The 26,724-nt window shown below is 37.3% G+C and overlaps 1 protein-coding gene across 2 annotated transcripts in view; it reads right to left on the bottom strand.

The window, feature by feature from the left end:
- LYRM7 (LYR motif containing 7) overlaps positions 1 to 26,724 on the bottom strand; it is a 169,672-nt gene that overhangs the window by 25,308 nt on the left and 117,640 nt on the right. The window contains exon 5 of one of the 2 annotated variants that reach the window (XM_082380798.1): positions 13,894 to 13,979. The exons of the other annotated variant lie outside the window; for it this stretch is intronic. Coding sequence (XP_082236924.1) covers positions 13,948 to 13,979 — 32 coding nt within the window. The 3' untranslated portion in view covers positions 13,894 to 13,947. Of the gene's footprint in view, positions 1 to 13,893; positions 13,980 to 26,724 lie in introns of those variants that run through there. 2 annotated transcript variants of the gene reach the window in all.

Raw genomic sequence — 26,724 nt, 5'->3', positions numbered from 1 at the left:
TAATAGATTTTTTAAATGTTCAAACCTTTTTGAATCACCTTATAAAATAAGAACCTTAAACAATAATGGGGGAAAAAAGTTTTTAAATGTGGTTTAAAACAGGATCTTCATTTTCATATTCAAAGGAAAGCTTGTAATAATGGAAAATTCTGATAATGATGTTATGATGATGAAAATACTAACAGAAACAGAAAATACTAACCACTCAACAAAGAACGTGAACTAGACAAGCAACAAGGATATACTGTACAGCACAGGGAAATACAACTTTATTTTGTAATAACTTTAAATGAAGTATAAGCTATAAAAATACTGAATCACAATTTTGTACACCTGAAACTAACATAATATTGTTAATTAAGAGGGAGTTCCCTGGTGCCCTAGTGGATATGATTCTGGGCTTTCACTGCCACGGCCCAGGTTTAATCCCTGGTCGGGGAACTGAGATCCCACAAGCTGTGCGGCTCGGCCAAAAAAAAGATTGTCAATCAACTATACTTCAATTTTTTAAAAAATAAAAGAACATGGACTATTTCTGGTGCATAAACTTAAATCATAGCAGGTCACATGAGAAATTCAGTATTTTGGATTTTCCAGTCTATTTTTGTTTTATATAAAAAAAAAAAAAAAATCAGTGATGACAGAAAATTTCCCTAAATTATAAAGAAAGGTTCAACTAAATTGTAAACCCCTGATAAGGGAAAAAAAAAATTTGAGCACTAGTCACATATTACTCTACGTATTTTGACAAATACTATCTGATTTCTACAATCCTAAGAGGTAAGCATTATCCTTACTTTGGAAATAAAGAAACCACAGCTCAGACATATTAATAACTTAACGGCAGACCATTTTCTCTATATTCTTTTTTTAAGGTCTAGTTCAATGCTACCTTAAATTACAATTATTTATGACATACTGTTTCTTGTAAGCTCCATCAAGGCAGACTCCATCCAAATTATTATATCTCTTATAGCACTTAACATGGTTAACTTGTCCCAGTATTTGCAAAAAAAAGAAAGAAAGAAAAAGAAAACAATGAATTAAAACTAGATTCTACCATTTATTAGCTAAGTGGCATTAGTCTATAACCTTTCTGAATTAAAGTCTTCTCTTATAAGGATTTTACCAACATTGCAGGATTACTGTAAGGTACAGTTGGTTTCTCTACCTCCACACTACTGTCTTTTTGGGCCAGGTAAATCTTTTGGGGGCGGGGGGACAGATACTGTCCTGTGCACTGTAGGATATTTAGCAACATCTCTAGCTGCTATCTAGTAAATGCCAGTAGCACCCCTCCCCACCAGCTGTGACAACCAGAAGTGTCTCCTGTCAAAATGATGTGTCAAATACTCCTGGAGATCGGAGTATACAAGAACCACTGCTCTAGGTAAGAGCATTATAAGAATGAATTGAAAAAGAACTATGTGATTACCTCTACTCTAGAAAATCCCCTTGAGATGGGAAAAGGGCAAGATTTCCTGAGCCAAGCCTCTAATGATAATATTCCTAAAAGCAACAATCAGCAGCACAAAATTCTAATAACCTTACGTGGTCTAGTAAAGATGGCCACAAATTCTTTGTTATTCCTCCAAATGAGAAAGAAATCCTCTACCTTAAATTCAGATGACCTTGATGACTTCTTTAACCAAAAGAATGAAGCTGAAGTCATGATCTGGAACTGATGAGGTGACAAAAGCCCCTGTACCTTGTGCTCAGAAGCCCAACTACCCAAGACTGCCATGCTGGAAAGACCACAAGTGTAGGCACACAGATTAACAGTCCCAGCTGAGCCTGGCCTTCCAGCCTCCTTAACCAGAGCGACAGACATGCGAATAAAGCTGCCTAGGATTCTCCAGTCCAGACCACCTGCTAGCTAAGACTAAACAGTGACCTTTGTCGATGCCTCATATAAGAGAAAACTTGCCAAGACCTGCTCAAATTCCTGATCCTCAAAATTGAGAGATTTAATAAAACAGCTGTCATTTTAAACCACTAAGGTTTTAGGTAGTTTGTTTTCACATAATTTGTATGCATACACTTTTCGATTAAAGATTTTCATGTGTTTTAATGAAAATCTTTGTATAACTATCTTTATTGGCTCAAATGAGGTCATCTAATTCCTATCAAGTGATAAACTATCATGGGCTACTGGTCCCATCCTCCAAAATAAAGCCCTGAGGAAAAAAGAAGTATAAGTCTGGATTCCAGGAACAACAAAAAGAAACAAAAACTGATGGGGATAAATCTGCACTGAATTTGTGTGAATAGACACTGGTAACCTTCAGTCAGGAGCAAAGGGTGGCAGGAGTCAAAAGACAGATTGCCTAAAAGCTTTTTTTAGTCTGCCCTTATCTTTCCCTTGACTGCCCCTTTATCAGAAATTAGCAGAACAGCTCAGATCTTTGTCAGCAGGATAAAATCAGGACAGCACAAAAGGCCTGGGAGGGGAAAGTTCAGAAAACAGGTACAAACTGACTACCCTGTGGTCATTTACTCTTCCCAGTCCTTCTCCCCTCAAAATAAACCTACAGGGCTGGTGGTGAATTATAATACAAGGAAACTACCTCTTAAAATTAGTATTACTTATTTCTAAGAATTTAAAAAAAAAAACCCTGATCAGAAGTTGCCTGATGCAGTAGAAGCCAACAGAAGAACATAACAGCAATTCAGTGCCAGGGAGCTGTTTGACCTGAGACTCAAGCCCTCCCTCTCTTAAACTCACCTGGACCGACACAAACTAAGATCTGGCTGTTGGCCATTCCCTAATCCACATTATTAGACTAAGTGGATTAATACCCCCTCTCAAAGAATCATTAGCTCACTAGCTAAAATAAAGAAACATCTGGAGCATAAAACTATTATAAAAGACAGGCAACACATCAAAAAACCCACGCCAGTCTGATACAGATTTAGTGAATTAGATGATCCAAGAATGTACACCCAGGGACCAAGGGGAGATATTAGTACTACAAACTCACAACAAGAAACTGTGAAAAAGAATCAAGTGGAAATACTGAGTATAAAAAGAAGAGGGAAAAAAATAAAACGTTTCAAGAAAAAATAAACATATTAATAATGAGAATAAATTTCCCAGAATTACAGAGGGAAGAAATCAAGATTTAAGTGCTCCAAGAGCCAAACATATAAGAAAAAAACCTCATTCCTAGAAATATTAAGAATATTGTATAAATTGATAGTACTTTTAGAAAGTTTTCAAAATTTTTACATGTAATGCAGTAGTATCACTTTTGGAAATCAAAAGTAACCCTGAGTAATCCAGAAGAAAACAAAATACCTATATGTGCAAAAATGTTTTATTGCAATACTTATTATGGTAAGAGGGAAAACCCCAGACACAACCTAAATATCTAACAACCAAGTAATAATTAACGGTTTAATATTATTATTATATAGCCATTGACATAGTGTTAAAAAGAGAGTATGTTTAACAAATTTTATGATTTGAGGGGATCTAAAAAAATCCAACCAACGTGAGAAATTTACACTAAAACTCCTACGAGCATTTAGTTTTTTAATTATTAAAACTTAAAAGTTTGTTTTTAAAAACCTGACAAACTCGGTAGCTTGTGTTTTTGTAAGTCTAGACTTCATCAAGAAATAGCCAACAACAATTATATTTTAGATATAATTTACAGAAACATTAGCTTCCAAGAGTATTTATGGTATTTTTATACTAAAGGAAAATATAATGTAGCTACTCTTTATTGAGTGAGCAGCTTATGGCAGCTTTCGAACTTTATAAATAATAAAATATGGTATGGAAAATTTCAGCATCCACTATGCCAAAGAAAGTACTGGTCTTATTTCTACTAAGTGCTTTATATTTTTATCATTTTCATTAGCTCAGCTCCACATGAGACCACTGTCTGCCTTGATTTCTGGAAGGCTGCCCCAATTCTTCTCTCCCAGGCCCTGTTGCCAGGGTTGCAGCTGCACAACCAATTCTTATTAAAATATAAGTCTTTGAAATGCAGGTCTATGGAAAGGGACATAAAGGATTTCGTTATCTTTTCTCAAAACTCACAATGAGGATTATACCCCCACCCTTCCCCAGGCACACCACCACTTAGCACCCTTCTCCATCAACTCACACACCACATATAATAAATGCAGCAGCTCCGTCTTAAATACTCAAATAACAAGTCATAAAGGAGTAAAACTGCATAATAACCAACGTAATGTCTAGCAAAAATTATTTTAGAATGACTTCTAATACCTATGATGGAATTATTTCAAAATGACTTCTGGTGCATATGATGTAATCATAGGCAGACACTCATACAATGAGAGTAATAACACTTCTAAACACTACTACTAAACACTTCTAAAGAATAAACATTTGCAAGACAGAATACACACTTATGTGATAATTTCAGAAATTTCAAGTTAAGAAAAAAACTGTAAGTAATTTACTCAAAATGTAAAATACTTTACAAGCTATTAATTTTGTTGTACAACTACTCATGCCTCTAAAATTTTCTTGTAAAAGGAGAAAAAAACTGAAGGACAGTTTACACTCCTTTTCCATTTCTTACTAGAATCTCATGTACTTTCGTTCTCTGGACAAAATCCCCTGCTTAAACATTGCTTGACTGTACTCTATGACTGAATTCATCTTAGGAGAAAAGTTAACACAAAACCGTCAAGATCATGAAGGTAAAACTATTTTCAATTAAAAGAATAAAGAGTGGTCAAATAGTCTGTTGCAAAGTAAAAATGACAAGTTTTTTTTTTTTATTAAAACGTAATATTTTTAATGCTGATACACCATTGGAATTCTTGTAACATGCAGAATCTTCAAATTTTAACTATGTTAGAGAAAAGAATTAGTTAGTAAAATTCACTGGGGTTAATTAAGTATAGCCTAGTCTGTTCCCTGGGTGATTCATTCATGGTTAAATAGAAGAAAAAAATAGGGGAGGCAGAGTGAAGGATACTAACCCTTGAGGATCTCATTATACAACACACACCTGAAGTTATAGCAACAAATCATACTGATAAATAGTTCTAAAAAGTGACCACTTGTTGCATTTTTAATGATTGAACTGAAATAATTAAGTTAAATGTACCAGATAAACTTTTTTAAGTATACAAGAAGTACATTATAATGATTACAAAGCTTGTTAAAAATGTCGATTGAGGGGCTTCCCTGGTGGCGCAGTGGTTGAGAATCTGCCTGCCAATGCAGGGGACACGGGTTCGAGCCCTGGTCTGGGAAGATCCCACATGCCGTGGAGCAACTAAGCCCGTGAGCCACAATTACTGAGCCTGCGCGTCTGGAGCCTGTGCTCCGCAACAAGAGAGGCCGCGACAATGAGAGGCCCGCGCACCGCGATGAAGAGTGGTCCCCGCTTGCCACAACTAGAGAAAGCCCTCGCACAGAAACGAAGACCCAACACACTCAAAAATAAATAAATAAATTTATTTAAAAAAAAAAAAAAAATGTCGATTGAGATCACCTCACATCAGTTATCATAGCTACTACGAAAAAAATAAAACAGGGGCTTCCCTGGTGGCGCAGTGGTTGAGAATCTGCCTGCCAATGCAGGGGACACGGGTTCGAGCCCTGGTCTGGGAAGATCTAGTTGCTTGCCGCAACTAGAGAAAGCCCTCGCACAGAAACGAAGACCCAACACAGCCAAAAATATTAATTAATTAATTAATTTAAAACAAAAATAAAACAGACAGTAACAATGTTGATGAGGATGTGAAGAAATTGGAACCCTTGTGCACTGTTGGTAAAACTGTATAATAGTGCAACTCCTATGGTAAACAACATGGAGGTTCCTCAAAAATTTAAAAATAATTCTATCATATGATCTAGCACTCTCACTTCTGGCCATATATCCAGTAGAATTGAAGGCAGGGTCTGGAAGAATATTTGTACACCCATGTTGCTAGCAGCACTATTCACATAAGCCAAGAGGTAGATCAAGCCAAATGTCCATGAGCCAATGAGCAGATAAACAAAATGTGATATACACATACAAAGTAGTATTATTGTGATATATATATACGATGGAGTCTCTCAAAGGAAGGAAATCCTATCACATGCTATTAACATGGATGAACCTTGAGGACATTATGCTAGGTAAAATAAACTAGTCACAGAAAGACAAATACTGTATGATTCCACTTATAAGAAGTGTAAAGTAGTCAAAGTCTATTTTTTTTTTTTTTTGGACACACCACGTGGCTTGCAGGATCTTAGTTCTCAGACCAGGAATTGAACCCGGGCCCTCAGCAGTGAAAGCGTGGAGTCCCAACCTAAAGTAGTCAAATTCACAGGAAACAAAGTAGAATGGTAGTTACCAGGGGCTGGCAATAGGAGAAAAAAGGGAGTTGTTCTTTAATGGGTATAGAGTTTTCAGTTTTGCAAGATGAAAAAGTTATGGAGATCTGTTTCACAACAATGTGAATATACTTAGCACTACTGAACTACATACTTAAAACTGGTTAAGATGGCAAATTTTATGTTACATGTTTACTACAATAAAAAAACATTTTAAAAATGTATTTAGAGGTCTCATCCTTAGAGATTCCATGAGTTAGTAAAGATGAAAAACAGAATGAATCTGTTTTTGTTTTTTTTTAAACCAAGTACCACATATTAATTTGGGTTTTTTATTTGTTTGTTTTGCTCAGATAGGTAGGTAATATACCACCATGGTGTAAAACTCAAAAGAAACAGGAGTAAATCACACGTAAATCTTCTTGTCATCATTATCCCTAGCCACCCAATTCTCCTCCGAAGACAGAGCCACCAATATTAGCTTCTGGTATAGCCTTTCACAGGAATTCTAATAATATACGAGAATGTACGTATGTATTTTTTTCTTTTTAAAATATTTTCACGTGACCACATACATGTTTTGGCACCTTGCTTTTTCACTTAACACTTTATCTTGGAAATCAGGCACTATCAGTGACTTTTTAAAAACTACTTCCCTCAATTTGAAAGGCTGTATTTTACCATATGGGTATAACTCATCACCAATAAGTGGGAAGTTGGGTTGATTGTAATCTTTTACTACTACAAACATGCTACAAGGAATAATCCTGTAAATTCACAAATGTGGGATATGATGAAGCAGGATTTATCTGTAGGATAAATTCCAAGAAGTGAAACTGATGGATCAAAGGGTTTATACATTTTTAATTTTTGGTAGGCATTTTAAGTTTCGACAGGTATTTTCCAAATCTTCTTCTAAGAGAATGTACACACACTCCCACTAACAGAATGTACACACACTCCCACTAACAACGCACTAGAATATCTGTATTACCAATCCTAAAAAGTTTCCCTAACTCCAGAAATTTAAAGGGAAAAAAAACTATCTTCCTTCCCTGAAGTAGAGCATTAAAAAACCCCACCATTTCATGTAAATATACTGAGTTGCATAAAATTAAAACCTACGAGTCTGAGTAAGTCCCAGCTGCAAGAAATGAACTGTAGCCTAAGAAAAGCGCTCATCCTAGCAATGGCCAGCTCAGTCTTGGCAGGCGCACTATGGACCTAGGCCTCTACCAGTCTCAAATTTCTTTGCCCAGAAACCCATTCTTATTCTATAGTTTTTGACCCAAATAGCTTTACTCATATCAGCACCACAGTTACGATTTTTAACCAAATTACCTTAACTGGCCTAGGACAGTAATTGTTTCCATTTAGGTGGATATATCTCTAATTCTGGGAAAGTATAGAAATCAATCAGTATTAATACTTACATGCTATTTAATATATTTATAATAACATTATGGTACTCTATGCTCTATCTACTAAGATACTTGAAAGACAAGAAAATTTAATATACTAAATTTATAAGTTTAATTTATTAAACTTTTAAGAATTATTTAAGTTTTAGAAAGATTTGTTTGCTCTACTGGTAATCTGCCTTGTTAACTGCTTGAAGTATTTGCGGGAATCAGAGAAAAGTAACTTTAAGTTAGAATGTCTAAGGATGTTAAATAATTAGGCATGAAAGTGTTGGTCAATATTTAAGAAGTAGTATTTACTCTTCCCTATCGGGCATTAAAACCCAATGACAATATAGACAGCATTGAACTTTTTTAGTGAGTTGTACAGATCAACTTTTTTTTTAGGTCAACCGTTTTTTAAGAGAACTACAGAAATAGAGAACCACAGGAATATGGTCTTGGACAGAAAATGCTATATCTACCTTAAGATCAGCACATTTCATTTAATTTAATATCATTTCCTATAAGCATTTTTCAGCGAACATGTGTACTAAAGGCATTCACAGATATTAATAGACAGTAATAATAAATGAAAATAGGCATCCTGCATGTGACTACTTTTCAAAGAAGAAATGGCTTCTTTTATAAAAGGATGTCTTCTGTTCATAAAGCACAAAACAAATAGTGCATTTTCCCACGCTGCCAGAAAATACTTCTTAATCAAAACCAAAGGAGGGCTGCTTTTATAATTTCCTCATGGAAATCATGGCCTTTATAGTAAGGACACAGAGCAACAGCTACAATAAATTCCAGCCGCTGTGGCAAGACTTATTATACTATACTAGCTGCTAAATGGCCCAGCATTAAGGCCACCAGCAACCAAAAAACTGGAGATTTAATATCAAGTTCCATTCCCTTACACTAAAAAAATTAATCAGACTTTCAACAATATTTTCTAGCTATCGATAAAGACAAACCTTTTGGATCCTACTACCAAAACTGAAGAGCTAATGCTATTAATCTAATCCCTCAAAATCACCCAAGCTCCTTCTTTATCAATATTTACAAGTTAGAATAGGAGAAACTCAGAGCCATTCAGGGTCATCGTTTAAATGAATATCCCATTCAACCTCTGCAGTTTAATAATTTTCTATAATGTGCACATTTCCTCTTTCTTTCACATTTGATGAACAAATTATTCCTCGTGAGTGTGTGTGTGTGTGTGTGTGTGTGTGTGTATATGTTTAATACCTAAACCCACCTGACAGTTTTAAGTAGGCTGGTACCTACAGCAAGATGCTATCAAATCAGAATGAAAATGGTAGGATTAGCAATCAGCCACATGAACAAAAAATCAGGAAACTACAACTTTTTAATAATGAACATGTATTTTCTGGATTTTTTTCCCTCCATAAAATTGATATAACATTTTCCTATCACTAGTCAAAACATATGCTATCAAGATGCCTCACTAATCAGATAATCATAAAAATTAACTTATTCAACATATATTCATTGAGCTCCTATTATATGCTAGGCCCACATAAATTAAACATTTAAATGTTAACATTTAACATTTAAATAATATATAAATGTAAGTCAGCGAATTATGAAGTAAAATAAACATATTTTTAAATGTATAAAAATGAATTTACCAAAGACGTAAGAAGTTTAAAGACTACCAGAGATTAAAATTGAAATACAAGGACTTCCCTGGTGGTCCAGTGGTTAAGAATCCATCTTGCAATGCAGGGGACACCAGTTCGATCGCTGGTCAGGGAACTAAGATCCCACATGCTGTGGGGAAACTAAGCCCAAGCGCCACAACTAGAGAGCCTGCATGCCACAGCTACAGAGCCCATGCGCTCTGAGCCCGCACACAACTAAAGAGAAGCCTGTGCACCTCAACGAAGATACTGCGTGCCACAACTAAGACCCAACGCAGCCAATAAATAAATAAATTTTTTTTAAATTGTAATACAGTATAAGTAGATAGAACTAATTGATCAATTTTTAATTTTGAGCAGTTATGACATGGCAACAATTAACACTTTAAAATCTGGTCCTCACATGTTAAAACAGAATTTTTAAAAATTCTTAATAAAACAAGTAAATTGATCTCTTTTATCTTTTTTAGTGAGCTTGCCTTTTGTTTTTTTCCAGCTGCGTTGGGTCTTCGTTGTTGCATGCGGGCTTCCTCTAGTTGTGGCATGTGGGGACTACTCTTCATTGTGGTGCGTGGGCTTCTCATTGTGGTGGCTTGCTCTAGGTGCACAGGCTTCAGTAGTTGCGGTGCACAGGCTTCAGTAGTTGCCTCGCACAGGCTTCAGTAGTTGCCGCACACAGGCTCAGCAGTTGCCGCACACAGGCTCAGTAGTTGCAGCACACGGGCCCTAGAGCATGCGGGCTTCAGTAGTTGTGGCTCAGGGGCTCAGTAGTTGTAGCTCGTGGGCTCTAGAGCGCAGGCTCAGTAGTTGTGGCGCATGGGCTTAGCTGCTCTGCAACATGTCGGATCTTCCCAGACTAGGGATCGAACCTGTGTCCCGTGCACTGGCAGGCAGATTCTTAACCAGTGTGCCACCAGGGAAGTCCTGATCTCTTCTACATTTGATTTTAAGGAAAACCAAAAGGCTGCTTCATGCTCAGTGGTAAAACATTATACCCACTAAGCATTTTGTGAAACATTAGAGGCATTAAATTAATGAACAAGACAAGATGCTCATTGTAACCACAATGTTCTACAAGCTCTAGCCAATGCAGCTGGTAAGTGAACCAATACAAGGTATAAAATCTGGAAAGGATAAAGCAAAATTACGTTTAGTTAAAAATAAGGACTGCATTCCCAGAAAAGCTAAGTGAATCAAATGCAAGACTATGAGAAATACTAAGTGAATTTAATTAAGTTAACTTATTAAACTTAACAGAAAGTAATAACCTTCCTAATGTTAGCAATAAACAGGAGTTTAAGCTGTAAGAGCACAATGAAGAGGCAGCAGAGCAGTGGTTAAGGGCACTGACCTCAGATTCAAACAGATATGGGTTGAAATCTCAATTCTACTACTTCCTAGCTGTATAAACCTTGAAAAAGTCACCTAATGTCTTTAATTTTCTCAAGTGTAAAAATGAATATAATTTATTAACAGTTAAGATGATGCTGAAAAGTATACAGAGCCTGCCATTTAGTAATTGAACTAATATAAGGCATTATTATTTGCATTATTAATAATAGAAAGCCTCTCGTCCCTTCCCTAAGTAAAAAGAGGTATTATGTTAAGCATACACATACCATGTAAACCTTTCTGAAATCCAGAGAAGGGTGAAACTCCAAAATATATCTGGCCCCAAGATTTGGAACAAGGGATTGTGGTCCTGTACCTTTCTAATGGCTTCTTACGGAAAAAACAATAATAACATATTACTTTTTTAAAAAGTCAGCCAGAACCCAGGTTCCGCACAACTATTTGTTTTACAGTTCCAGGGTGCCAAGGGTTCAGTAGGCATCTCCACCAAAGAGTCAAATCAGTACAGATGACAGATACTCCTTTTCTTCTAGAACCAAACCTCAGTTAATACAAACCTATTCATTAGGAGGGTTGTTCACGTACTGTTAGCCTCTTCCAATTAACATTAAGCTCCATTAGTAATGGCACAGACTACGTATTGTTTACCACCTTAACTCTTGTACTTAATACCTGAACCTTAAATAAATCAATGAAAGGACTGCATTATCTGCCACCTTGCACACCTGTATCAGAGACATACTTGCCTAATTCGCAATTCTAGTCTTAGCAAGTCCCTTCAGTTATCATTACATGGTATAGAATGGGTGATGATAAGGATGTATCAGTTATGATGTTTTGGAATTTACTGGCTCAGGTAACTGAAAAGTCCAGGTATACTATCTTCAGGGAAGACGTGATCCAGCATCTCAAGAGGTGATCAGGGTGTGTTTTTGCTCTGCTCTACTCCTTCCCTGTTGGCTTCTTACTCAACTGACTTTCCTTTCATGGTCGGAAGATGGCTTCCAGGTTGAAATTCAGCAGAAAAAAAAAGTACCTTTATCCTGGCATTTCTAGTAAATGTCCTAAGATCATTTTGATTGATTTGGCTTAGATCATATGTCTGCCATGGCTGTCTTAGGTTAAGACACATGCTTCATTCCTACAAACTCTTCATAATATACATGAAATAAAATACATTAAAGCTGACCTTGGTGATTTGAACTTCTTATATTACTAAATAACGGCATTATTGAATTCAAACTAATGGATCAAGCACATCATACAACTTTCCCTATCTTCTTAAAAAGTTATTCCCCCCATTTAATCACAACCCAACACGAAAAAATAAAAAAGTAAATTCTTCCCTGAATGTAAATCATTTTGAAGGATTCAGAATGTATTACCAGATTACAATAAAGGTTTATGATATTCCTTAACAAAACTGAAAGCAACATTATAAATTTTCAGGAAGAAAACAAAGTTCTTATCCCACTTTTTCAAGATTATAATAGCAGAATCTAAAGAAAAGATGGACAAGTACATGGACGTCTTGAGTTGGGGGGGTGGGGAAGGGTGGTGTTATAGAGCTTTAAAATAGAATCAACTAAATATTCCATCCTGCGACTCAAGACTCCTCAAAGACATTAGATTCATCACCAACCCTCTCTCCCCTACCCCCGTACACAACACTGGGTCCTAAGAACAAAACAGAGATGCACACTTTAGGGAGTCTTCTTGTCAGTGTGCATTCCAAAGCCAAATACAAATTATTTCTCGATTATTATGTTCCTACTATCCATGTCCCTCATTCCTATAACTAGCACAAAAAAGAGAAGGTAAATGATTCCATTTTTATAACAGAGAAGACAACAAAATCTATGAGATTAAAAGCCAATACTCAAATATACAGGAGAGGAGCTGATCTTCATGGTAAAGTTGAATAAAAACAAATAGCAAATCGTAGAACTAACCAACTGAAAATGTGTTACACACAAGTCATCTTAAATCAAAAGCCAAACTTCATTCATAATCCTAGAGGAAAGCAGTGTGGTCAAAGAAAGGAATGTGCATTAAAAGAATCTCTATAATTTTTCAAATGTATGAATTGATTTTTCAAATCCTCTACTGTTCAAATAATTCAATTCACTAAATGGGCAATGATGGCTTTTTAAGAAGACAGAACTAGTAGACATAGCAGGGATATAAACATAGCCCTTGACATCACAAAGTTTATAATGGGCTACAAAGGCAATATACACAAACATTACTGGGCAGCTCAGAACATAATGAAGTACAAATGCCAGTGGGTAATCAGAAAGAGGAGGATCAAGTGAACTGGGATGATTTCCACAACAAGTAACAGAAAATCTAAAGGCAAAACTGCCTAAACAATAAGAAAATTTATTATCTCACATAATAAGGAATCTACAGTGAAGGTGGTTCTAGGAATAGTGAATGTGGCTCCAGTTCTACTTCTCTGGAATTCTCTTCCCTCTGCCCACCTTTAGGTAAGGGAATCACCTTCAGGCTGGTAGCAAGATAGCTATAGCAGTTCCAGATGTCACATCCAGATAAAACAAGCTCTACGGGAAGGATCATCTCTTTTCTTCTTTCTCAAAAGCAAGAAAACTTTTCCCAAGAGCCTCTTGCAGACTTTCCTTTTATTTCCCATTGGCCGAAACTGGATCTCATGCCCATTCCTAAAACAATCACTTCCAATGGCAATGAGACCTACCATAACCAAGATTAGAATGGATGCTAGTAACTATCATGACCATCACTTTAGTGATGGCTGAATATATCAAGGAAGACAGGCCTTGGAGGATGGTATTATTTGGACTGGGGTAAAAAAAAGATAGAAACACATAGGCAAAGGAAGGGCTGTGTCTAACTGAAGAAAGTCGAACTGCAATCACTCATTAAACACACTTTTAGGGATAAAGAATTCTTTTAAACTGTGCTGGAGTCATCTTCTGTTAACACAAAAATTAACTTAACTATTCAACAGTCGGTAAATGCTGAGCATGCAGGAGTTGTTGTCCTCTCTTTAAGGGAAGGATTTAGGTTAATTACCAGTGGGGACAGTCAGACTCACCACTCACTCCTTGTCAACAGAGCTATCTCTGGGTTGAGAACATTCCATAATATGCATATAGCTGCCTGTAGACTCACAGTCAGTGTAAGTTGTTCCTTGAAGGTTTCTTCTCATTTGGGTTCGAGGTTTTACTCAAAAATCCACACACTCACAACTGGCCCTATCTGCAAATGAAAGCATGCAATCAGGAGGCAAAATGCTGCAGGGAGCAATTCCTTCCTCCCCCACCCACCTATAATTAACTGATCCGCATGAAAACTGAACTTAAACACCAGATTCACCAAGCCCCACGTTCAAACTAAGCAACCCTCATTTCAAAGGTTGTAATGTGCTCATTACACAGTCACCACCCGTTTCCCAGCATGTAATATTTATTGTCGCGTCCACAGTATACCAGGTGCAACTCTTACGCACCGAGCGAAATCCAACACACATTTATGTTTGGTGGCAGCACACAGGACTGGTCTGCACAGCGTGTTAAAGGAGAGCTGCCTACAGTTACAAATTAGAAGACTTAACATAAAAATCAAAATATCTGACCTCTCTTAAAAAAAACAGAAGATCTGGCAATACTGCACCCACCTTCCCACCTGGTAACAATCTGTTGGATTGACCAGCAGCTAATCCTTCAGATGGGATATGGGCTTTGCAGTTCTCCACAGATGTCATCACTCTCTTACATTATAAACCCAACTCGCAGTTATCTGTCTGGAGTCTGTTTGCATCTAAGCTTGCAAACTCTGCTATATATTTATAATAGCTCATGGGAAACATTTATTACTGTCAAAGCCAAGCTTGTTTTTCTGCCTTATGGATATAATATAGCACAGGAATAACCACACTGGCTTTGGAGTCAGAGGGCCCTAGGTTTGAGATCTAATTCTGCAAATAACTAGTTGTGTGATCTTAGGCCTATTTTTAACCTAAGATGTATTTCTTCATTTACAGTCCTTCGAATAAACATATAAGCACTTAACAAAGCCAACAAACAACAGGCCTAAAACCCAACATGTCAAGGCTGAACTGATGATCCCAAATCCATTGCTTTCTCAGTCTTCCTCATTTCAGTAAATTGGACTGGGATCCATGCAGTTTGTGCTGAAACCTCTAAGTCCTTATCATACACGCTCCCTCATCCTCCCCGAAAACATCACCAAAGTGGTTGATTCTCTAAATATATAATGTGAACTGATTCTTAGAATCCCATAAAAACCATAAAAACAAACAGCAATTCCTCCCTCAGAACTACTTTCCTGAAACTGCCTATAAATCCAACTATTTAAATAATGACAGTTTGAAATTTCAAAGTTCCATATTAGAAGGAATACTAGTATTTCATAAAAAGAAAACCTTGGGGATGCCACATATCAAAGTGATGCATTACATTTTGTAAGCTTACACATTTCTTCACATCTAAGCTGACAATGAACTAGGACGTTATGCTTAATCCGAAAATGTAATTAAGAAAACTGAAAGATGACCAAAACTAATGAGTGAGTTTAGGAAGGTTGCAGGATACAAAAATCAATACTCAAAAATCAATTCTTTTTCTATAGAACACTTGTTCACTTACCCTACAACCCAGCCATTCCATTCCTAGGTGTTTACCTAAGAAAAATGAAAGTTTATGTCCACAAAAGCAGCTTTATTTGTAAGAGCCAAAAACTAGAAACAACTCAGCTGTCCACCAACAGATGAGTGGATACACAAAATGTGGTAAAGCCATTCAATGCATTACTACTTGCAACAAAAAATAATACTGGGACTTCCTTGGTGGTCCAGTGGGTAAGACTCCACGCTCCCAATGCAGGGGGCCGGGTTCAATCCCTGGTCAGGGAACTAGATCCTGCGTGCAAGCCACAACTAAGAAGTCCACATGCTACAACTACAAGCCCACATGCCACAACCAAGACCCGGGGCAGCAAAAATAAATACACATTTTTAAAAAATAATAATAATATTATACACTTATTAACATGGATGAATCTCAAAATCATTATGCTGAGAAGCCATATCAAGAGTATACACTGTAGAATCCATTTACTTAAATTCTAGAATCTTGAGTGATGGAAAGCAGTTCAGCTGATTGCCTGGGAACAGGGGTAAGTGGCCAAGAGAAGAGGAAGAGCCTATAAATGGCTAAAAAGCAACTTCTGGGGTGACAGATATTTTCATTACATTAAATGTGGTGATAGTATCACAGGCATATATATGTCACAATTTATCAACCTACTCACTTTCAATATGTGCAGTTAATTTTAAGTTTAAAACAAAGTAATTCACTGCACATTAATAATTGGTAGCAAGGCTGATTAATATGAAAAGCAGAACCCCTTTAATGCGTTAAGTTTTGAAAATCATGGCCACACGTACACCTAAAACTAACGTAACATTGTTAATCAGCTATTCTCCAGTATAAAATTTAAATTCATTAAAAAAAGATTTTAAAAAAAAGAAAGAAAATTATGGCCACAATCTTTCTCTCTTCAGAAAATAACTCTTTCAAAAGTATATCTCATGCATGTAAATCAATTAAGTTAGAATACATCCTCACACTGTAAACAAAAATAAACTCAAAATGGCTTAAAGACTTAAATATAAGACAAGACACCAAAAACTCCTAGAAGAGAACATAGGCAAAACATTCTGACATAAGTCATACCAACGTGTTCTTAGGTCAGGCTCCCAAGGCAATAGAAATAAAAGCAAAAATAAACAAATGGGACCTAACCGAGCTTATAAGCTTTTGCACAGCAAAGGAAATCATAAACAAAATAAAAAGACAACCTGCAGACTGGGAGAAAATATTTGCAAATGATGTGAGTAATAAGGGCTTAATTTCCAAAATATACCAACAGCTCATACAACTCAATAACAAAAAAACAACCCAATTGAAAAATGGGTAGAAGACCTAAATAGACATTTCTCCAAAGAAGACATACAGATGGGCAAAAAGCACATGAAAAGATGCTCAACATCACTAATTATTAGAGAAATGCAAATCAAAACTACAACGAGGTACCACCTCACACAGGTCAGAATGGCCATCATTAAAAAGTCTACAAATAACAAATGCTGGAAAGCGTTTGGAGAAAAGGGAACCCTCCTACACTGTTGGTGGGAATGTAAACTGGTGCAGCCACTATGGAAAAGAGTATGAAGGTGCCTCAAAAAACTAAAAATAGAGCTGCCACATGATCCAGCAATCCCACTCCTGGGCATATACCCAGACAAAACTATAATGCAAAAAGACACATGCACCCCTATGTTCATAGCAGCACTATTTACAATAGTCAAGACATGGAAACAACCTAAATGTCCATCAACAGATGAATGGATAAAGAAGATGTGGTGGGGCTTCCCTGGTGGCGCAGTGGTTGAGAATCTGCCTGCCAATGCAGGGGACACAGGTTCGAGCCCTTGTCTGGGATGATCCCACATGCCACGGAGCAGCTGGGCCCGTGAGCCACAATTACTGAGCCTGCGCGTCTGGAGCCTGTGCTCTGCAACAAGAGAGGCCGCGATAGTGAGAGGCCCCCACTTGCCACAACTAGAGAAAGCCCTCGCACAGAAACAAAGACCCAACACAGCCATAAAGAAAGAAAGAAAGAAAGAAAGAAAGAAAGAAAGAAAGAAAGAAAGAAAGAAAGAAAGAAAGAAAGAAAGAAAGAAAAGAATGCTTAAAAAAAAAAAAAAAGATGTGGTGTATGTGTATGTATATATATAATGGGATATTAGCCATAAAAAAGAATGAAATAATGCCATTTGTAGCAACATGGATGGACCCAGAGATTACCATACTAAACAAAGTAAGTCAGAACGAGAAAGACAAATACCATGATATCACTTATATGTGGAATCTAAAATACGACACAAATGAACATATCTACAAAAAAGAAAGAGACTCGCAGATACAGAGAACAGACTTGTGGTTGCCAAGGGGGCGGGAGGGTGGGGGAGGGAAATACTGGGAGTTTGGGATTAGCAGATGCAAACTATTATACATAGGATGGATAAACAACAAGGTCCTACTGTACAGCACAGGGAACTGTAGTCAATATCCTGTGATAAACCATAATGGACAAGAATATGAAAAAGAATAGATATATGTGTGTAACTAAATCACTGCTGTACAGCAGAAATTAACACATTATATATCAACTATACTTCACTAAATTTTTGTTAAAAAGTATAATATCTCAATGCTAAAGATCAAAAACATAATTACTGATCACAAAGAAAACATGCATCAAAAATAGCACTCTAACTAACCTAGTATAATATGGCATGGGCAAAAAGGAAAAGTGGTAAATTTCAACGTTATTCATTCAATTGTAGTCCACAAAGCACGTCAGTATTTCATCACATTGGTAGCAATTAGATTAAAAAATATCAAGGCATTTCACTGTCAACCCAAAAGACATTTTAATATATCATTTGATATACTGGCATTCATCTGGGTATCACTACTAAAATGTACTTTGGATTCTGCTTAGAATTAATGCAGTCATGAAATAAGATTCAATTTACTTGTTAAATGCTGGCATGGCTTGGTGCTTTTGTACTATATTAAATGCCACCTCTAACCCCATCCACCCGTTATTTATATTGAAGAGACAGAGCAAACTGCATTACTTCCTGAGCTGAACTTAACCATTAAATTTCAGACAGCATCAAAACTGCGTACTCCCATCACCACCCAGAGATTTCTATTCTCCAAGTTAACCAGTCTCAGTTCCACTGTACTGCTATGAAAAAAAGGCTGAATCTTCAAAGAAATGAGTTAACAGTGCTACCTTTCAATACCTTTAATGGCTGTCACAGAGAAAAATCATAGTAGTTCTGCATCATCCCAAATGGCAGAACTAGAGTGAATGAGTAGGGGCTATATGTTCTATCTGAGGCACTGCTGCCTAAAGGTGCAATGTCCTGCCTTGGGATACCTATCATCCGAGGCTGGGATATTAAGACAGTGATTCAAAAGTCCCAAAGACAGTAAAATAAAATAAATAAAGTTTTAAACGTTAAAAAAAAAAGTCCCACGGCCAGTTGCCTTAGTTCAAGTTTATGATTTCTTCCAATCCTCAGATCATCTTATGAACTTAAAAATAAAATCTATTCTTAAATGCCCAAATCCACTGCAATTCGAAAGTCTCCAGTTTAAGCTGATCAAACTAATAAGAAGCTAAAGTCCTAAGTCTTACAGTAACATTTTTGTTTACTTTCCACTTTTCCCCAGTGGGTAGTGGCTTACATTATCATTCCTTGACCCTATAAAATTACTCTAATTTTTTTTTAAACTTTTTATTTATTACTCTAATTTTGAAAGAAAAATGTGCTAAATATGTGTCCCATTTCCTTGCTCATTTAATATCAAATGTCAATTCCTTTTTCTTCCCAAAGAAATATACATCTAACAGGGATAAAGATCTGTAAGAAATCTAGTTCAATGTCCTCATTTTACAGACTCAGAAAGGTAAAGAAATTTGCCCCAAATCTCATAACTAATCAGTATAATGCCTATTAGCACTGCAATAAATCACTGCCATTTATTTCCTCTATAAGTACACTGTAAACAAATGCATATGACCATTCACTTAGGTTAAGTGAAGGAAAGAAGCAAGCAAGCAAGCAAGCAAGAAAGCAAGAAAGAAAATAGGCTCTGGAATCAAACTGTCGAAGTTTGAATACTGGCTCTGCCACTTGTTAGATGTGTTGACTTTAGGCAACTTATTCACCATGCTTCACTTTCCTAAACTGTAAAATGGGTATAATTCATAAGGCTATTTTGAGGTTTAAATTAGGTTAATACATGTAAAATGCTTGAAACGTGGTCTGGCACAGAGTAAGCCATCAGGAGTGTGAACATCAGAAGGGGAATGGGGTTTAAAATATGATATAACCTTATGAGAGTAATTTTCTCAGCAAGTCAGAGGACATTTTAAAATACATATACAGGGGGCTTCCCTGGTGGCGCAGTGGTTGAGAATCTGCCTGCCAATGCAGGGGACACGGGTTCGAGCCCTGGTCTGGGAAGATCCCACATGCCGCGGAGCAACTGGGCCCGTCAGCCACAACTACTGAGCCTGCGCGTCTGGAGCCTGTGCTCCGCAACAAGAGAGGCCGCGACAGTGAGAGGCCCGCGCACCGCGATGAAGGGTGGCCCCCGCTCGCCGCAATTAGAGAAAGCCCTCGCACAGAAACGAAGACCCAACACAGCCAAATAAATAAATAAATAAATAAATAAATAATAATTTTTTAAAAAAACATATACAGGGACTTCCCTGATGGTCCAGTGGTAAAGAATCCACCTTACAATGCAGGGGATGCGGGTTCAATCCCTGGTCAGGGAACTAATATCCCACATGCCACGGGGCAACTAAGCCCGCATGCCACAACTACTGAGCTCGCGCACCTCAACTAGAGAGCCCAAGTGCCACCAACTACAGAGCCCAAGTGCCACCAACTACAGAGCCCACATTCCCTGGAGACTGTGCGCCACAACTAGAGAAGAGAAAACCCACATGCCACAACTAAAGAGAAGCCCGCGCGCTGCAACGAAAAAGTTTAGGATATAATAACTTTTAAAACGACTTTGAAGACTAACAAATATTTGGTTTCTGATTTATACATGAGGAAAAGGGAAAGGCAAGGGAGAATTTTAAAGTTTTAAAGTTTCCTAATGTTTCACAGAATTGTAACGGCTATGAGTACAAGAAGAAAAAACTACTGAGAAGAATGGCGTGAAAAAAAAGACTTTGTCCTCTCTGCTGTACCTTGAGGTTAAACTGATCTGGAAAGGAAGCTATTTTCTCAGGAGTGAGAATAAAAATGCAAAAAGAGAATATAAGGTATTCTTATTTTTTGAAAAGCACATAAAATGTCTAAATTAGTAACTCACTGTCATGTTTAACTCATTACTACTTACAATGCCCATACTCTCATTTTACAATATTTAGAGAGAAAAAAAATTATTTTCACTAAAACATCCGCTTTAATAAATATGTTGCACTCTTCAGTATGATTTTATTCAGGGATATGGGATGGTTTTTTCTCCCCATAAGAAAAACTTTTATAGTAAGAGCTTTTAAAAATAAACTAAACTTGTATCTTTCTATACAACTTTCCAAAACACTTCTACATATATGAAACGCTGTAATAGGGAAGCAACTTAAACTGGAAAGCCTGTTATGGGTTGAATTGTGTCCCATTCTCTCTCCCACCCCCCAAGAAAAGATATGTTGAAGTCCTAACCCCCCAGGACATCTGAATGTGACCTTATTTGGAAATAGGGTTGTTGCATTTATTAGTTAAAATGAGGTCATACTGGAGTAGGGTGGGCCCCTAAATCCAATATGATCAGTGTCGTTATGAGAAGCTGGCATTGTGAAGAAGACAGAGAGACAAACGGAGAAAACCACATGATGACAAATCAGAGATTGGATTATGCACCTGCAAGCCTAGGAATGCCGAGGATTGCCAGCAAACCACCAGAAGCTAGGGAGAGGCAAGGAAGGATTCTGCTCCAGGTTTCAGGAGGAACATGGCCCTGCTGACATCCTGATTTTGGACTTCTAGCCTCCAGAACTATGAGGCAAGTTTCTGTGGTACTTCATTATAGAAGCCCTACGAAATGAATACAGCTTCCATTTGATTAGAAGAGTGAAAAAAGTCAGACAAATCTAAATGCTACAGTCATGATCACTACAATCCACTACCCAAACAAAACAGGATTTTGGCCTTGCTCTGGAACAGTCACTGTCAACAAGGTCTCCAGCTCATCAGAAGTGAGTCCATGTTTCTATTAACTATCCCATTTATTCACTACCTAGGCTAGACGGCTCTCTAGGCCACTAGGTTTTATAAATGTATGTGCTTTTCCATCATTTTCTAATTGGACAGTTTTCCATGTTCTTATTTTACATCTTACTTACTTATTTTGACTATGTCATAACACATAGTAAAATGGGATATAAAGTGTTTCATCCTCACTCCCTGTCCACAAATCATCCTTCACTCCGAAGACAACCATTATTAACAGTTTTTTTAATGTATCTTTCCACTGAGATTCCATGCATTTAGGAAAATATATCATGTATGTGATAGACACCAATGGTAACGTATTCTGTGTATCATTCTGCATCTTGTTTCTATCACTTCACTAATCTTTGTAGATCATTCTGTGTATGTAGGACTTATTTGTTGTACAGCATTTCACTATATAGATGCATAATATATTCAACCAATCTCATAGAGATGGATATCTAGGTTGCTGCCAGTATTTACCTTTATCACAAATGATGCTGTAATGGCTTTTTATCGTCTTCATTGAGTCCTTTTTTTGCCATCCTATTTAAAACTGCAATCCCCTGTTCCCTAGCCTGGCAGTCCCCATCTTGCTCCCATGCTTTATTTTTCCTCACAGTGCTTTAAATTTTTTTGGCATTCTATATATACATTACTCACTTATGACTTTTCTTCACCAGTAAGAACATAGGGTTTTACGAAGAGACGGATTTTTGTTTTCGTTTGCAGCCGAACGCCTAATTCCTGAGTGCCTGGCACACAGTGAGAGCAGTTAAGTATTTATTGAATAACTCAATGCCTTTATTTAATCCCACAAAAGAAAAATATACATGATAACTAAAAAGTACAATACATCTTCCCCTTCAAGGCAACATAAGCCATAGCTCCCAAACTGATCAGTAATTTGTCCTTTTTATTTTGTATTAATTTTCTATATTGTGTCACATGAGATTGTTACATTTTAGTTTGATCCAGATTTGATATACCCTGTGAACCCTCGAGTGCCTCAATTTAATTTAGCCTATTTGACCAAGGATAATGTTTCCTGGTCCTTCAGAATATTAACCCAAATAGCAGGTACTTAACTGAGTCTCTGCTTCCTTATATTTAGTGGCCCTCCTACACTGACAATGTCATTAACATGCAATTTCTCCTACCAGCTGTGCTTTTTCAGTCATGAGAGAGTGACTCAGTATGGTATTATTTCTGATAAATACAGAGGGGGCTGAAATTTCAACTTATCTAGAGAAAGTACATGTTTCATTTGTCCCAACTGCCTTCATAAGGAATTAAGATGTGGTAAATTGTGTCATTCTCTTGCAGAGAAATCAGTCTGCATTTCAACTGGGCCCTGGCACACTAGGGCCTAATAGTAAAACAGTCACTGACAAATTGTTCATTGGGGATGGGCAGGTGGAAATACTTTAAAGAAAAATAAGAACAAAAGGAAAACAGGTTCTTACTCATTCTTAGATTATTAAAATCTGACAAGTCTGGGGACTTCCCTGGTGGTCCAGTGGTTAAGAATGCGCCTTCCGATGTGGGAGACGTGGGTTCAATCCCTGGTCAGGGAACTGGGATTCCACGTACGGCAGGGCAACTAAGCCCACATGCTGCAACTACAGAGCCCACGTACTCTGGAGCCCACGTGCCGCAACTACAGAGCCCACACGCTCTGAAGCCCACGTGCCGCAACTACAGAGCCCACGTGCTCTGAAGCCCGCACCACAACTACAGAGAAGCCTGCATGCCACAACAAAGAGCACGCACACCGCAACGAAAGATCCTGCGTGCCGCAACTGAGACCCAATACAGCCAAAAAAATAAATACTTAAAAAAAAAAAAATCTGACAAGTTTGCAACTTGTACTATAAAAATCTCTATGTGTTCAACTATTCAACATTCAAATTTATAAGTATATATATTATTATTATTCAGTATGAAGATCTCCATTTTAAAGAAGCTTGACAGTCAATAGTTTGTTCCAAGAGAACATGGCAGACTGATTTCCTAACAACTTTAATTCTACCCATTTCTGCACAAGTACAACCAACCATGTCTGCGACCAAAAGCCAAATAACCCCTAAACTTAGCAAAGGAATCATTAGGAAGGTTCATGGGTACTAGGTCATGTTTATTATAAGAGCACTTTGTAGGGTTCTTTGTGCTTAAGAGCAGAAGGGAAAAGATGATATGTGAAACTGCAAGATGGGACTTCCCTGGTGGTCCAGTGGCTAAGACTCTGCACTCCCAATGCAGGGCGCCCAGGTTCAATCCCTGGTCAGGGAACTAGATCCCACATGTCCCAACTAAGGGTTTGCATGCCACAACTAAAACATGCTGCAACTAAAACATGCCGCAACTAAAGTTCCCGCACACAGCAACGAAGATCCTGCGTGCCACAAATAAGACCCGGCATAGATATATAGATAGATAGATAGATACACAGATACATAGATAAAAAAATAATTTTTAAAAATGTTAAATTCTGTTAAAAAAGAAACTGCAAGATAACTTAGATGTAAATGACAATCTTGATCTTACCTGCATTTCGAAATTGGATTACTGAGAAAGATAATACTTCATATTTTTTTAAAACAGTTATGGGCATATAACAATAATTTGGAGACTTTTTAAATGAAAAAATAAGTGTGCTGGACTGCTTATGAAGGCTTTCCCCACACCCAAAAGTCTTTATATTGATCCATGTTTCCTTCTAACATGTTTAAGGTTTTCTTTTTTACGCTCAACTCTGGAAAACCAAAAATTTATCTTGGTGTCAAGTGTGATGTAAAGATCATTTCCTTTTTTTTCTAATTCTTCTATTTTAATAATCACTTCCATGAGGTTCTGATTACTACATTCATTGGTTCATGGACTACTGTAAAAACCACTCTGTTTCACCATAAAGGTCAGTTATAAATTTGTCAAAGCTTTCAAGGCAAAATTTAAAAGTAAATGAGATAATTTACTTAGAAGGATAAATGCACAATACCAATTAAAGCAGAAGATATGCTGTTCCCCTAACTCAAGGGTCTTCAATCCAGTGTAAGGTTTGATATTTGGCAGGAGGTTCTTGGGTCTGGACAGTTTCAGGAAATCAACTTCCAGATCTCCAACTTCCTTCTGTACTCTTTTCTAAAACTGATGGGCATCATTCATTCTCTTTTTCTACCTTCCCTTTCACAATAGCTCTTACACATTATAGAAGAAAGTCATACTTCTAACTCATCTCAAAGCTTAGTAAGGTACTTTGCTTCAAGAAATCTCCAGTGCACCAAAGGGATAACTGGGAGGATGAGGAGGAATCTCATGTAAGCAAAGCACCAAATACTGAAACTAACTCATGGCAAGACTCCTTACCTAATGAACCAATTAATGTTTGAATTCAGAAGTGAAAGTAGTTGGTCCAGTGGTTGTTCAATGCAGACGCTGTCATTTTAGAATTTAAAAAAAAGGGACTTCCCTGGTGGTGCGGTGATTAAGAATCCGCCTACCAATGCAGGGGACATGGGTTTGATCCCTGGTCTGGGAAGATCCCACATGCCTCAGAGCAACTACACCCGTGCGCCACAACTACTGAGCCCATGCACCAAAATTACTGAAGCTTGTGCTCTGCAACAAGGGAAGCCACGAGAAGCCCACACACCACAAAAAAGAGTAGCCCCTCCTCGCCACAGCTAGAGAAAGCCCACGCGCAGCAACGAAGACCCAACGCAGCCACAAAAAAAAAAAAAAAAGAAAAATCTGAAAAAGAAAAAAGATCATTTCTGACAAGAAAACATACCGAATCTAGCTGGTTGACAATGAGAACTAACAAGTTCTATAGCAACATTTTCCTTTAAAGTGAATAAGCAGAACCCACAGGGTCAGGGTTTTTGGCAAGTAGTGTTTATATCTTGCAATCAACTGACACATACAGTATTTCAAGTTCAAAATAGGCACTGCCTAATTTCTTCACAGAATTGCAACAAAAATTTTTACAATTTGTATGGAAACACAAAAGACCCCAAATAGCCAAAGCAATCTTGAGAAAGAAAAACGGCACTGGAGGAATCAGGCTCCCTGACTTCAGACTATACTACAAAGCTACAGAAATCAAAACAGTATGGTACCAGTACAAAGACAAAATATAGATCAATAGAACAAGATAGAAACTCCAAAAATAAACCCAAGCACCTATGGTCACCTAATCTATGACAAAGGAGGCAAGAATATACAATGGAGAAAAGACAGTCTCTTCAATAAGTGGTGCTGGGAAAACTGGACAGCTATATGTAAAAGAATGAAATTACAACACTCCTTAATACCGTACACAAAAATTAACTCGAAGTGGATTAAAGACCTAAATGTAAGGCTGGATACTGTGAACCTGTTAAGAGGAAAACATACGCAGAATACACTCTGACATAAACCACAGCAAGATCTTTTTTGATCCATCTCCTAAAATAATGAAAATAAAAACAAAAATAAACAAATGGGACCTAATTAAACTTAAAAGCTTTTGCACAGCAAAGGAAACCATAAACAAAACAAAAAGACAACCCACAGAATAGGAGAAAATATTTGCAAATGAAGTAACCAATAAGGGATTAATCTCCAAAATATACACAGAGCTCATGCAGCTCAATATGAAAAAAACAAACAACCCAATCAAAAAATGGGCAGAAATGTCCATAGATAAATGCATAAAGAAGATGTGGCACATATATATAACAGAATATTACTCAATCATAAAAAGGAACAAAACTGAGTTATTTGCAGTGACATGGATGGACCTAGAGTCTGTCATACAGAGTGAAGTGAATCAGAAACAAAAACAAATACCGTATACTAACACACATATGTGGAATCTAAAAAACCAGTACTGATGAACCTAGTGGGAAAGCACGAATAAAGACGCAGATATAGACCACAGACTTGAGGACACAGTGGGGGAAGGGGAAGTTGGGACAAACTGAGAGAGTAGCATTCACACACATAACTACCAGATGTAAAATGGATGGCTAGTGGGAAGTTGGTGCATAGCACAGGGAGATCAGCTCAGTGCTTTGTGATCACCTAGAGGGGTGGGATAGGGAGGATAGGAGGAAGGCTCAAGAG

The sequence above is a fragment of the Balaenoptera borealis genome (genome assembly GCF_965194805.1).
Source record: "Balaenoptera borealis genome assembly, chromosome: 2".
NCBI classification, from domain to species: Eukaryota; Metazoa; Chordata; class Mammalia; order Artiodactyla; family Balaenopteridae; genus Balaenoptera; species Balaenoptera borealis.
Note: the sequence above shows the minus strand (reverse complement) of the source record. Positions and strands in the feature narration are given on the sequence as shown.